General features: G+C 39.8%; 2 protein-coding genes across 2 annotated transcripts in view; both read right to left on the bottom strand.

Annotated features, from left to right (window-relative positions):
* The window catches only part of CDC73 (cell division cycle 73), a 108,834-nt gene that overhangs the window by 92,254 nt on the left and 1,906 nt on the right, over positions 1–14,674 (bottom strand). Inside the window, exons 2-7 of the mRNA XM_064454740.1 lie at positions 10,588–10,693; positions 9,529–9,598; positions 7,280–7,342; positions 7,139–7,191; positions 5,280–5,368; positions 2,804–3,020 (exon numbers count right to left, since the gene is read on the bottom strand). Of these exons, the coding sequence (XP_064310810.1) occupies positions 2,804–3,020; positions 5,280–5,368; positions 7,139–7,191; positions 7,280–7,342; positions 9,529–9,598; positions 10,588–10,693 (598 nt within the window). The remainder of the gene's footprint in view (positions 1–2,803; positions 3,021–5,279; positions 5,369–7,138; positions 7,192–7,279; positions 7,343–9,528; positions 9,599–10,587; positions 10,694–14,674) is intronic.
* LOC104043861 (ubiquitin-conjugating enzyme E2 D2-like) lies at positions 10,022–10,469 on the bottom strand. Its single transcript, XM_064455656.1, is given in 3 exon segments — positions 10,022–10,337; positions 10,339–10,418; positions 10,455–10,469. Coding segments are annotated over 3 exon segments (357 nt in total). The 3' UTR covers positions 10,022–10,075.

Below are 14,674 nucleotides of genomic sequence, written 5' to 3'. Positions count from 1 at the left end.
AGGATTCAAGAGAACAGATTTGATTGGAATGTGCTGGATCAAATTTATAGCCATTATTGCTGTGTGGCTATTAGTTGGCAGGCTCCTGTGCTTGCTTGCCTTACTAGTCCTTGTTAGTAGCTGCTTTTTGCTTTTGCCGCCTGCTATAGTGATTATCAGGTTACTCTGCTGTGCCTGAGAAGGTCTGATAACAGCAATGGCCACGTGCCTGGGCTGGTAGATGGCCAGGGCACCGCTGCTGTACTGGACAAGCTGGAACTCCAATGTGAACTTGAGTCAAAGGGACTGTGAACTGTGGATGAATCCACACAGAAGCGGGACACCCTGCAGCGTCTATCCATGTGGCGATGGATAAGCCCACACCAGAGCAGGTACATCTCGAAGCATCTGTGGCCATGGTTGTATCTGTGCTGCAGCAGGTATATGTCTGAAATAATTGTGGCCCAAAGACAAGTCCACCTGGAGAAGGTACACCTTGAAGCATCTGTGGCTGTGCATGAGGTCACACTGAAGCACTTCAAAGCGTGTGGCCATGGATAAGCCCATGACACAACAGGTACACCCAGGGAGAGACAGCCGCCATAGGTATGGCCATGTTGGGGAAATTTTACTTCTGAAGGGACTGTGGCTGTGTGTAAGGACATGCTTGCACAGGCAGAGCTCTGAAGGTACTGTGGCCCATGGAGAAGGCCATGCTGGAACAGGTGCACCTTGAAGTGACTGTGGATAAATCTATGCCACAGCAGGTATGCCCTTGGAAAGACTGTGGCGCACAGATAAGGCTCCACTTGCAGCAGGTACAACCCTAAGGGACTGCAGTCTGTGGATAAGTCCAAGCCAGAGCAGGGGCGAGGGGAGGAGCTCATTGCAATGTTAAACCCAATACTCTGGTCCAAAGGGGCCAGGGGTAGAGATTGTAATAGTCCCATCTTGTAACCCATGATCTGAGTTGCATGTTGTAGGAACTACTGTAGGAAGAACCACCCAAATCCATGGAGGACAAGGCTTACAAGAAGCAGTGCAAGTGCAGCAGTGACCTGACCTGAGCTGGCTTCGGTGCCCAGTAACTCCACGCGAGTGGCTGTATGGTGCTTAGTTGCCCACTGGGGTTAAACCATGACACTGCTGAAGATATTCTACAACAGAAGCATCACTGCACTAGAATTCAATTATCATGTAAACAAAAAACCCTACAGCCAGGAAAAAATCCACCACTACTTAACTTCAGCAAGAGGAGCTATGCAACTATTAAGATGTTATCAAAAGATAATTAAAAGCAGCATCCAAAAGGGCAGAATGCAAGTATCATGAAACTTTTAAAGATGTTAAAAAAGAAAATACATCACTGGAGACTTAAAAAAAAAATCCTGGAACAGTTCTATAAAGCACAAAAGGCTATTTGAAGTAAAAAGCAAAACTTCAGAATCTGAAAACGTGTCCAAAAGCAGACACAGTAAATACTCCAAGAATATAGTTAATATTATTGCCATTTACATAGAATTTTGAGGAGCATCTTGCTGAAGGAATCAGTACTTTTTTCAAACACATCATAAACAGAGGAAACCTGCCAGAAAGCTGATAATGACAACATTCTTTTTGCTGTGGTCTGATCTTCCTAGTGTTTTCCTTTTGAATCTTAAGCTATCTCTGCATCTTTGTTTTACTACAGAGAACACTGGGGAAGTTCACACACAGGGGTTTTTCCTCTGTGGAGGAGAGAACTTTCCCTAGTATCTTCACAAGCTTCCCTTGGAAGACACGTAAAGGCATGAATGCCATGGATTATTTACTAAAGGAGGAAAAGCGACCCAGATTCCTTCAGTACAAACACGTCTGACGACTAAAACATTAAAGACTTACCAGTTTGTCAAGTGTTCAGCAGCAAGATTGCTACAAATCTCAGACTTAAAGCAACACTCACTCTGCGTGCAGCATGCAAGTACATACCATATACCTGGTAATTACCCCATAATTACCACTAATGCCATGAGACCAAGTTGTGAAAATGAGTGCTACATAAAATACTGTTAGAAATAAGAGAAATTAAAATTGGAACCTCATTTACTTTTAAACATTATTTTCCTGTGACAGTACTTGAAGAAGTGAAGGCAAAGGATGCAATTTGACAATAACCTCAGTAAACAGACATTTGCAATCTTTTAGAAATTGACCTACTGTTTTCTTGAGAAATTTAGTGCCAAGTATCACTGCAATAATGAAAACCTAACTGCCCAAAGAGAGCAGGCTGTCAGCTGTGCTTGCAGCCATTTTCTGGATGGCAATAACCAAGTGCATCTAAAAGACATGGATTACAGCAGCATGAAGGGACAAAAACATAGAGAGAAATCTCCTTATGGCAACACTTTCTGGTTTTGTTCATTTTCGCATTTTCTTTCCTTACTTTGTTTTCCACAGCTTAGCAGCCTTTGGACTGGCAATGTACACAAGCTGCTACTTCTGTCAGTTGCTCCCCACTTGTGTCTGTTTCAAGCCCAGAGGTAGTTTCATACAGCCCTCCCAATTGTGGGGCTCAAGCCAGCTTTGTTTAAGAGGAATTAAGCAATTACTTGGTATCTTTTAAATGGCTGAAGCAAGTATTCTGAGATACATTTTAGGCTTACTGTAATAAGGTCAGAATGAACTCTTCTCTCACTGTGACAACAGCTATCCAAAGCCTACCTTCACCTAGAACACTAAACATAATCCCCACACTTAACTACAGTTAATAAGCTAGAGATACAGAAAAGAGAAAATGCAGTCTGTCATTTGGATCATAAAAATAGCTTGGTATCTAGAGCATTACCTTGCCTGTGCTTTGTAAGATTGTAGTTCTTGTCCTCCATACCCTCTCCCTGCTGACAATATCTCTGGTTACATCCACTTCAGCATCAACAAAGCTTCTCTGTTTGAGAGCAGTTATGTCATCATCCAGATCAGTTTTGATAGTTGATCTTTTCTTTGCCATGATTTTTGCTTTGATAGCAGCAATTTTTTCCACTGACATGGCTTCAGACAAGGACCTAAATGAGCAAAAATAACAGAAGGGACTGAATAATTGGACAAACAATTCTTCTGAAAGAATTTGTGAAAGAGTAACTTCATCCTGCTTAAAGTTTATGGCTATGGTACAAATCATAAAATAGTCACGTTACGTATACTTGAAGATCACATGTGCTTGGCATTGCTCTTTTGGGCATGAGCATCAAACTTTTGTCAAAAGACTCCATCCCAGTATTAGCACAAAAAACAACAAAAAATCCCAACTATAACAAGCAGAAATAAGGACTGCAGATGTAATGCATCAGAACTAATGGTTCCATTTACAATGTCGTCAGATTTTCAGCTCCCCATTATTTTTAGTGGGTTACAATTTTGTGTCCAGTCAATCAACCCCTGGATGCTCTGAGGGTTTCAAAGAGTTAATCTAAATTTTGGCCAAGGTGCTGTTAGGCGGACTTGGCCACTTGGAAGATGTGTTATCTTTTCAGAGCTTGTAGGCCAAACAAACAACAGATGGTAGTAAATTTGTCCACATTAATCTGTGTTTGAGGTAGCTCAATTCAGTCCAAGAGTGCAACATCTTTATCTGCTTGCTTTTAATCGTAAACAAAATTTGGTTGCCAAACGGTGAGCCCTATTGTTCTGCAAGAGAGCTGAAGGAAAAAAAAAAAAAGACTGAATTGCACAAGCCTAACTGCACATACCCAATTCAATTTTACAGGATTTTTTTTTGAGATTACATTGAAATATTAATACAACAAGTCCTGACTGTGAAGTATTCTTCTTTTAAAACTAAGCTATGGGAAAGGGAACTTTTTTGTGTTGCTGTTAAACAAAGTAACAACTGTGATAAACACAGAGTTCAGACTCACTGCCAGTAAATGTTATTTGTACTTTTAAAAGGTCAGTCTTTTACATTCGGCATTAAAAATCTGTAAATACAGAATACAAAGTAATTATGAATGAATATTCAGTAATCCTCACTGCAGCATTGTCTCATAACTCCAAAACAAAAAGCTGTGATACGTTCAATCTAGTATCCAAATTATTAGTTTATACAAAACAACGTGTTTACTTTGATTTTTTGATCCTTAGACTTTCTGATTTTAAGTCAGGTATGACCATCAGTTCTTTTTTTTTTTTCTATAGTTCCTTTTACATACACCTACATGAGAGACAGAGGAAGAAGATACTCAAAAGATGTATTATTCCTGTGGTTAGGTGTAATTATGGATTCTACAAATGCTTCACATAGCTATATTAATTGTTCCAAGGCTAACTAATATATTTAATCCCAGTAAAGGGCAAACAAACACTCACAGTATTTTATTTATGCTTAAGAAAAATTTCTCAAGAATGCAGTTGGCCTAGCAAGTGAAACTACTTATTTGCAAAATCCAATGCAGGCAAAGCAGCACTTTAATTCATACTCATACACCTTAACTGTAGGAAGCATAGCTCCCACTTTACATTATGAGACCTGACACACTAAAGAAATTAAGCAGCTACCTTTATTTTAAGGCTTCTGAACTCAGGTATTTGAAAATGAACTACTAGAGTCTGGTATCCTACTAAGCCCGAGATCTTAGCATCAACAAGGTCTTGCAATAATGTCATTTCTGCCTGGCTTTGGGAAGATATGGTGCAAGACTCAAAACCAGCTGTCATACTCTGCAAAATTCTGGAAGGAGCAACAGAAAAGGAAAGGTGATGGGCAAGTTTTTAAGCACTTAAAAACCAGTTACTACTTATGGCAATGACAGTGCATTATCCTCTGGCAGTCTACTGCTTCTTCAGAAGCAAGCAGCTCACCCCTGTAGGCAGTTAAACAGAGGTTGTGCTACCCTTGGATCTGTTCTCACAGTGTTTTCCTCCTTTTGCATGCAAGACATTGCTCAGTACAGGGTATTTTTCTTTGAAATACAGAGATAAACAGCTTTCCCTTGAAAGTCTGCTCATCGTTTTTGACTGCTTAGATGAAGACCACAGCAGAAGAATGCACAAATGGCAGACTTGGCAAGAGGAAGAGACAACTGTCTGCTCACTTCTCACAACAAGCCAAATCTCATGCCATGACATCTGAACTTCCAGTCAAGAACAGGAGTCTGACCAGGCATGAAGTTCTGCCTCCTTAAGCATTACTGACAATAGCACCTAATGGAGGGAGACTTCCACCGAGAGCTGCTGGACAGAAGTAAAACTGGGTGTCTTGAATAGCACAAGAATTGTTTTCATGTCCTTTAATTAAGCATTACCCATAAGAAAAAAAGTATTCCTACCTGATCTGCTCTGTTTGCACGATGCCTTCTTTATGTCCTTCCAACCGAGCTGCCAACCGCTCTTTGTCAAGGCGCACACACTCTTCATCCTAGCAGTAACAGTAACGTCTAAATTTTTGTGCATTTTCTTTAATAAATACAACTAAAATTAAAGCTATTCAGAATTTTTGGGGTTTTTTACATTTGCAAGAACAATTTTTCTTTCCAAGTATTTTTGGACTGTACCTTAGTTTTAACTATACAGCTATTGGAAATCTCCTCTCAAGGACCACAATGTATAATTAAAACAATGAGAAGGAAATTACCATTCCCTTGTACAGAGCCTTGCTCAGACAACAAATCAGAACAATAGTAAAATCAGTCAGAGAAGTTAAAGCTGGCAAACAATGCACTCATTTAGGTAGGACATCACATATATACACATATATATTTAAGGTAAATTCATCTGACACTCAAATTTGCCCAGATATTTAATCAGTGACATTTTTAAAGAAAAGAACTGCTCAGAACTGTTATGTCTTGACACAGAACTTCTATAAATGGCATTCCTGGTAAATATAAAAACAAGTCAAGAGTAAGGAAGACACTAGTTACTCAAGCCAGGTTTGAGACAGACATGTAATTTGAGAAAGCAGTAGAGAGATGTAATTTTATGCCACCTTTTCAGCTTTTTAATGCTGGTACCACTTGTGTTCAATCTGTCTCATTTCCCTACAAAACTTAAATCAGCATCAAGCCTGTCCTATTGCTAAAAGGCTGTTTGGAAAGGCTGAAGCACAGCAAAAACAGTCATACCTATGTATCAGGAGAGACATGGAATCTCTACACTGAGACCACCTCTGAATATCTTAAAACAGACTTTACAGACTCTAAGCTGCTGGAACAGCAACAAATCAAACAGAGGATGGCCATAAGGTCACTAGGCTCACTTGCAGAATTCTTGATTCTCCAAATCATGATGGTGAAGAACTCCAGCTTCAAAACATACTGGCATCACAACCACATAGGGTAATATAGAACAAAAATCTGTAGATCACCAATGGGTCATCTCACAGCAACCACATTCTCATGTGCCATTAATAACATATAAAGTTTTCATGACTGTTGTACAGTTGTAGCTAAGCACAAACAATGTTCAAATCTAATTCTGGAATAAGGGAATTTATATATTTTGATAACTCCTCTTCTAAGTAGAAATCTAAAGCCTCAGTATTCTGAAAATATATACATTCAGATTTAGAGTAACTCACAGAGGAGACAACTGGATGAACATATTTTTTAAAAGAAAAGAAATCAAGAAAAACAGTAAGTCAGTTTTTAAAAATCAGGCTGAGTTAAGTAATACAATGTGTGTAATAACTAGACACATCGCTTCTATTCAAGAGGTACTTGTGAAAATACACTGTTAAATACTTAAGGCACAGCTTCAGAAAATAGTAATCACAGGGACAGTTTCATATACTGCTATAAAGAGACTAAAATAGCAGATAAATAAGTATCCATTGACAGAGTGAAGACTGGCATTTAAGTTGTAATGTCAACTCATGGATGGCAAACCACCATTGTCAGTCACTAAGCAGCACTTTTATTCCAATCCCACAGCTCTTAGCAGACAGGTTATAATGCAACACATACTTATAAACTTTCCCCTTTCTTACTACAACATACACCTACCAACTAAAATTCCAAGTATAAATCTGAGGCTTAAATTCTAACTCCTTCCAGTTCATGCTCACACTAACAGAAGTACTGTGTGCACCCAGAGGACAGGTAGCCCAACTGAACTGCTACAAAACCAGAGAAATACTGTAATTTACCACACACCCCCAATTTGTATTGATGACAGTTACTGTCATTACCTCTATTCTTGGTTTCTTTGCTTCTGCTAATATTTCATCTGCTGCTCTTTTAACTACAAGAAAAAGAGGACATTAAAAATGCAAGATTGCAGTAGACTTTCACAAAATAAACCTCAAAATTATCTTTTACTTAAACTATACCTTGAGTGGACCGTTGAAGACCAATTTCAAGTGGAGCACTTCTGTCAATACTTGAGGAGGTTGCTGTAATCAAACACAACATTTCGTTTGAGTACAAAAGATTTGCAAAAGTTTTTAAGTATAAAAGGAAGAAGGACAACAGATAAACTGCAATAACAAAAGTCCTGACTAGATACTAGGTAGCAAAGGCAAACACTGGAACTGGAGATATTCAGAACCTGACTGAATATGAAGTTAGATCAGGTTGCTCAGGGTCATTGGTCCTTCTTTGAATAGGGGATTGAACCAGATGACCTCCTGTGGTTCCATCCAACATAAATTAGTCAGTGATTCTATGATCTGTATATACCACAAAAGAAGAGAGTCACAAAGATAATTACAAGCTGGAATAAAGATCTACTTTTTGTCTAGTTTCTGGAATGAAGAAAACCTGCTGATCCCTTTAAAATATATATAAAAACGGTTCATTGCTCGCATTACAGAAATAATCTCATATTCCAGTATATTTAAAATTCTAAGACCACCTACAAAACAGAGCAACTTACAAAAGCAAACCATATTTATCCTTCTCTCAAAGAAACCTCTTTTCTTTATTGTTAACCAAAATTTTAAGATTATGGAATACCAGGCAAATCTGCAAGAGTGAAAAAGATATATCCGATATATTTCTACTGCACTAAAGATTTTATCCCACACACATATTGCATCAAAATTAACACGCTACTGAAAGTTTCCCACAGTATAGAGAAGGAAAAAATATAAAAGCTGTGCTGGTTTTGGCTGGGGTAGGGTCAATTTTCATCACAGTAGCTAGCATGGGGCTGTGTTTTGGGTTTGTGCTGAACACAGTGTTGCTAACACAGGGACGTTTTCATTACTGCTGAGCAGCACTTACACACAGTCAAGGCCTTTCCTGCCTCTCATACCACCCCACCAGCGAGCGGGCTGGGGGTGCACAAGAAGCTGGGAGGGGATACAGCTGGGACAGCTGACCTCAACTGACCTAAGGGATATTCCACACCATATGACATCGTGCTCAGCACATACAGATGGGGGAAGAAGGAGAAGGGGGGGGGGGGGGACATTCAGAGTGGTGGCATTTGTCTCCCCAAGTTAACAGTTATGCATGATGGAGCCCCGCTTTCCTGGAGATGGCTGAACACCCGCCTGCAAACGGGGAGCAGTGAATTAATTCCTTGTTTTGCTTTGCTTGCACGTGCAGCTTTTGCTTTACCTATTGAACTGTCTTTATCTCACTCTCAGTTTTCTCACTTTTACCCTTCTGATTCTCTCCCCCATCCCACTGGCACGGAGTGAGCAAGCAGCTGGGTGGTGCTTGGCTGCTGGCTGGGGTTAAACCACAACAACACTAAGCATTCTAACACATAACTGTTAACCAAAGGATGTTAATAACAAAAAAGTGGCTCACTCCTGAACAGGCATGTTGTCCTGGTTTCAGCTGGGATAGTGTTAAATTTCTTTATAGTAGCTAGTATGAGACTATGTTTTGGATTTTTGCTGGAAACAGTGGTGATAATGTGGAGATGTTTTAGTTGTTGCTAAGTAGCTCTTACACTGGGGTCAAGGACTTTTTCAGCTCCCCGTGCTCTGCCGGGTGCAAAAGAAACTGGGAGGGGGCACAGCCGGGACAGCTGACGCCAACTGACCAATGGGATATTCCATACCATATGACGCCATGCTCAGTATATAAAGCTGGTAGAAGAAGGAGGAAGGGGGGGACATTCAGAGTGATGGCGTTTGTCTTCCCAAGTAACTGTTACGCATGATGGAGCCCTGCTTTCCTGGAGATGGCTGAACACCTGCCTGCCCATGGGAAGTAGCAAAACAATTCTTTGTTTTGCTTTGCTTCCACATGCCGCTTTTGCTTTACCTATTAAACTGTCTTAATCTCAAACCATGAGTTGCCTCACTTTTACCCTTCCAATTCTCTCCCCCATCCCACCAGAGGGGAGTGAGCGAGTGGCTGCGTGGTGCTTGGTTGCTGACTGGGGCTAAACCATGACACATGTAGTAATGCAGCTCCTGTCTAAGCGCCATAAAATAGTTAAGTTCAGAACAAAATTAAAAAATTAAGAAATCCTAACTTTGTTTGAAAAGTCTGAACATATTCAGTTAAGCTGCAAACTGACCGTTGTTAACCATCTTTCCCCTTCTACCCCTCACTTGCCCCATAACTATGAAGCAGAAAAGCACAGTATGTGTCTAAGTTGAAAGAAAGCATCACTCACATGTTTCCCCATTTAGGTACGCAAGCAAGTCTTTCCTATCAGGTCTTCTTACGACAGGAATGTTTTCAGTCTGAAAAGAGAACAGACTTGACATTAGACTGTTATTCCCTCAGAAAGTCTCTGGCTGAAGATTTTTCACTTTTCTTGAAAACTACTCATTCACTCAAGGACAGGAGCACATGCCCTGCCTCCAAAGAAAGCATAACTACCAAGCTTAAAAATAAAATTACTTCTCAGAGGATGTTCAACCATGCAAAATGAAACTTGTTGTCTGCAATAAAACTGAAAGGGAATACAGCCTTCTTCCTCCTTCACTGCAAGCTTGCAAATAAGATTAAGAACTAGCTTTTAACACACACTTCTCTGCATCGGTACACAGAATTAGAGTATTTAAATGTTGTTGTTCCAAGCATGTACAACATGTAGCACTGCTGTATCAGGTAACCATGTGGCACAGGGGAATATGAAGCATGGGGTCACAGAAACAGTCAAATGGAAGTCAAAAGCACTACCTCTTTCATAATTCCCCTATCTTTATTTGTAGAGCTTATCCAATAATTTCTTTAATTAAAGTTGTATACTTCTGAGTCCACTCCAAAGCTATTCTGCTGTACTTCTCTTTTTTGTAGATCCTTGCAATCTCAGGCACTAAAGGATCATCTAGATTGGGATCACATAACAGAGAACAGATGGACAAAAGTACTTTTGAAATAGTCGGTGCTGGAGACAACTGTGACCACAGAATATCAAGAGAAATGCTGCCATTACTGTTAATATTTGGGTGGCAGACTCTTGTTGTAAATGCAGCCTGGTGGTTTGAAGGGGTAACCTGCTGGGAAGTGAACCATCAAGAAAAATCCTCCACCCTGATAGGGACTGTTATTTGATCCCTATGTAGAGGTGTTCTTTTTTAAACACACACGCACTTTGTTGCGTATCATTTTCCCTTTCCCCAGCCAAATTCATACACTTAAATGCTACTATCGTCCACTGAAAATAACTATGCACATATTGCTTATCACAAACAAGACAAAATAAATTTTTATACAGTCTACTTACTGCAGCACGGCGGACATAAACAGGATGTGAAAGGTGCACATTATTAAGCAGGAACAAGATAGAATCCAAAGTGTAGTATTCCCTGGGTTGACCCTCTTTCCCTGTCCTGTAAAATCATGAAACAAAGATTTTAACATTTAACATCTCCATCTCATGCAAAAACTTTTGTAGCAAAGTTGTGTTCTTTCCAGATGACAGTTCAAAAAGCAAGCAGTAATATTACTATTAGGCAATTGCCAAACTAGCGAACTATCAATCGTGTTAACAAATATGAGTGAGCGATATATGTTCTTGCAGCCTCTTTACTGAACAACTAATAAAAACGGTCCAAAAAAGTCCAAAAGAACAGCTGATTGGGTTGCAAAATATACAAGAAGCAAGACTTGGAAAACTATAAGAATGCATTCTCCCACATTTCCAACACATTTATTCTGATTATCAAAGGAAATGTCACCCTTATTTGGGACAGCCAGAGGAACGTAACTGAACTGCAAATGAAGAAAAAGAAAAAAGCATTACATGCTCTTCAGGTATAGGACAGAATATTCACCACTAGAGAAAGCACAGTGAAGATGTCAGAATACACAAATTCTGTTTAGTCTAGAGAGCAGAAGGTTCAAAATGGTGCCAAAAGGTCAAAGTAAGGAGTGACTAGTAACTAACTGCACACAAACTAGCAAAGCCAAGAGACTACAAAATCACAATAAGCTCCCATACTGAAGTCAGACCACTTCAAAGCAACATATCAGCATCAAGTTTAATCTCAGCTTTGAAACAGCTTGTTTGAAAGAGATGCCTTTTAAGTCTAAAAAGGAATCTGTTTTGTGTAACAATTTGAAAAAAAAAAAAAAAACAAAAAAAAACAATCCCCCAAAACAAGGCCAAACAAAACTGTTCAGCTTGGCTCCACGTGCATCAAACATAACTACCTCCTCACAGACACGTTCACCCCTTTATGCTGTTACTAGCAGATTTTGTAGGGGAAGGAACACCCCTCCAGTTTCAAAACAAAGCCCACTCCCTAAATACTTGAACTGCTCTGAGAAATGGACCTTTCTGTCAGTTTCACAGCCCTCAGCAGGACCAGGAAATCAAGACCAGCCATTCCACTGCCCAGACCTGGGACCTGCCAGGCCCCAGCTCCAAGCAGGACAGGACTCCCCCACACTGCCCAGTCCCTGTCCACCACCCGCCAAAGCAGCCGGCCAACTTCAACGCCTGAGGAAGACAATCCACCAGAAAACCAGGCCAAAACTGTAAAATTTAAGACCGGCATGGAATTTTGATCAAACCAGAGATTTCAGGAAGAAATACTTCCATTAAAAACATAAGAAAGTTTTCCCTCCAAGTACCATGGCTTTATTCACAGCTCACCATCAGCATCAAAACACTCACCACTGAAGTGCCAACCTCACCGCAGGAAGGGAGAAGAAATAAATACTCAACCATAACTTTCTTCAACCTCAGAGCTACACAATCATCTACTAAATGAAACAGCAGTATAAGTCTGTTTTCTCTGTACTGGGGATTTAATGCCACTACTGCTTTTCTTGCAATTATTTTCCTCAAATTATCTGGATTAAAAGTGTCCCATAACCCATTCAGAATTCATTACTAGCAGTAAGGTTGAAAGCATTACTTTCATAACGATGCCCAAGAAAACCAATATATCTTTATTCATGCAAAGAAAAGTAATTCAAAATACCAGGAGAACAGCAGAATAAAGGATCTTTCTATCACCGTTTCTTCCTTCCAAAAACCTAGTCTGCGTGGGGCAGGGGCATGCGTGCATGTTTTGTTGCTGAAAAGGAAAGGGAAGAGACATAGTATCTTCCAACTGCTGAGAAGCCAGAAGTTAGCTTCACACTTACAGCCAACAGAACTGGATCCTTCAGCAAGGAATTGTTTGAGTATTTTATTGTTTCACTGATGTCTTTGATAAGGCAGTATCTAAACATATTCAGAGCACTGGCAGAAACAAAAGCTTCCTCCACACTTGTCCCTGAAGTAACGTCTATGTCACATGGTACAGTCACTTCATTTTAAAACAAAATTTTTTATTTTATCTCACTTCAGAATAACTCATTATTTCTTTGAATTGTTTCACATCCACTAAACGTCATATAAAAAGTCCAGCCGGTCATCTATTCAAGTTTTTATTTACACTATTTAGCAATACATGGCATAATTTAGAAAGCAAGTACCGGACTATTAATCTATTATCTGACCTATTCTGATCTCATCAGATCTATAATCTGATCTGGTATCTATCTATTAATTCAAAAATACACTATTACAAAGCACAGGCATTGCCAAAGCTCAGCAGGGCACAGCTGGTACTTCATCACTTAAACCACACACACAAGAAATCCCCATGCTCATTATGGTTGTAAGAGGACTTTTCATTAGGAGGACAAGATATTGCACATGAAAGGGAAAGCATCAGATGGACAAGCAGTTGCACTCAAGGAGAAAATTTAAGTCTAAACTGACATTTCACCACCAGTTTGTGTTCCTTTCAGGTTTTCCAGACAGAAAGAACCTTCTCCATCAACAGAGAACTAAAAGCAGGCTGATCTGAAAGTACCTTACTTCACTCAATTTACAAACATCAAAACTAGCAAAAAAAAATTATCTTATTTCCCATATTTAGTAATGCCATCGATTACTAAAGAAAAAAAATCTTAAGATTCAGAGTACAAAAAGTCTAGTACTTATATTTTTGCTTTAATGGTTAAGAGTTGTACCTCTTAAAACAAAACTGCACCTTAAAAACTGGAGAAAATGTTTACATAATGCAAGAGAAAGTTTCACCTCCTTGTTTTTAACACCAGAAATTTATTTCCAGCTCATCCATTCACCCTCAACCTATGAGCACCAGGAAATCATTCATTTTTAACTGCTTTATTTCCTCTTTCATGTTTCAAAGGATGAATTTTTATAGAGGTACTAAAGGCTCACGTCTCATCCACAAAAGAAAGCAGCAAACTTTAAAAATACAAGACTAGGCATGCAGAGTATCACACAAATTACAATACCCATGGCCAGATGCTCACTGTTTAAAAACTACTCAGCTGTGCATACAAGCCCCTCTGCTGGGTAAACAAAGCAAGTAAGTTTCTCTGTTAGATTGATTCCTTCCTTTGGTTTTGAAGCAGATTCTGTAATCACTCTTCAGGGGCCCCAGATCAGCTGTCGGATCAAAACACACAAAACACCTAATCTTAGACCATCTAGGCTTCTTCATGTGCCAGCAGGGGTATCCATATAGTTCTTATCTGGAAACTAACCCGGATTAAAATTAATTTCTGCCTTCCCCCCGCCCCGGGTTACTTTTAACCTGGCTCAGTTCCTCAGACCATTTCACTGCTTGGCTGACACTTGTGCTAGCACAGAGAGGAGGCAGTGCAGGGCAGCACTGCTGACCTCTGCCAGCTTAGCTGCTCAAGGAGCCACAGTGTTAAATGTCTAGCAGGACTACTGCTAATTCTAGCAGGGACAAAATGCCACCACCGCTGTTGGGACTTGCATCGCTCTCTCCAGACTCGCAGGAGAGATGCGATTACAGCAACTGTGCTGTGGACACCTAAAACAGAAATCGGGATTTGCTTCATGAAAGACTAAGCCACTAAGAACTGCTCACTGCAAGCATCGTTTGAGTTCCGTCAAGTAACCTGAATATAAAAGGTTTTGAATCTTAACAGTTTTTGAAAATGTCCCACATAAGTCCCTGTATAAGTCTAGCAATTACATAAATTAACAGCTCCTAGACTGTGGTGCCAAAGCTATTGAGCATGGCTTAATGAAGTGGTCTCATTTGTACAGTTTAAAGATGAGAGAAATACAGTTCTACGGTGGTTCACGATAAATGTTGTGAATTGACAGCGGTCTGATCCTACCAAAATTTCAGAAGCCACTGGACTGAACAAAGGTTTACTAACTTACTTCAAACAAACAAACTGACATAAAACCTCTACATTCTACGACACACCTATCACAAAAGGTGAGGACACAAACAGCTATTATGAGGTTGCTGCTGCTGTGCTGCTCAGAGTATCCTCTGTTCTCCCACAGTTCCTTCTTCACC

Source organism: Phalacrocorax carbo, chromosome 6 (assembly GCF_963921805.1).
Source record: "Phalacrocorax carbo chromosome 6, bPhaCar2.1, whole genome shotgun sequence".
NCBI lineage: Eukaryota > Metazoa > Chordata > Aves > Suliformes > Phalacrocoracidae > Phalacrocorax > Phalacrocorax carbo.
The sequence above is the reverse complement of the archived record's forward strand: the minus strand, read 5'-3'. Positions and strand labels throughout refer to the sequence as shown.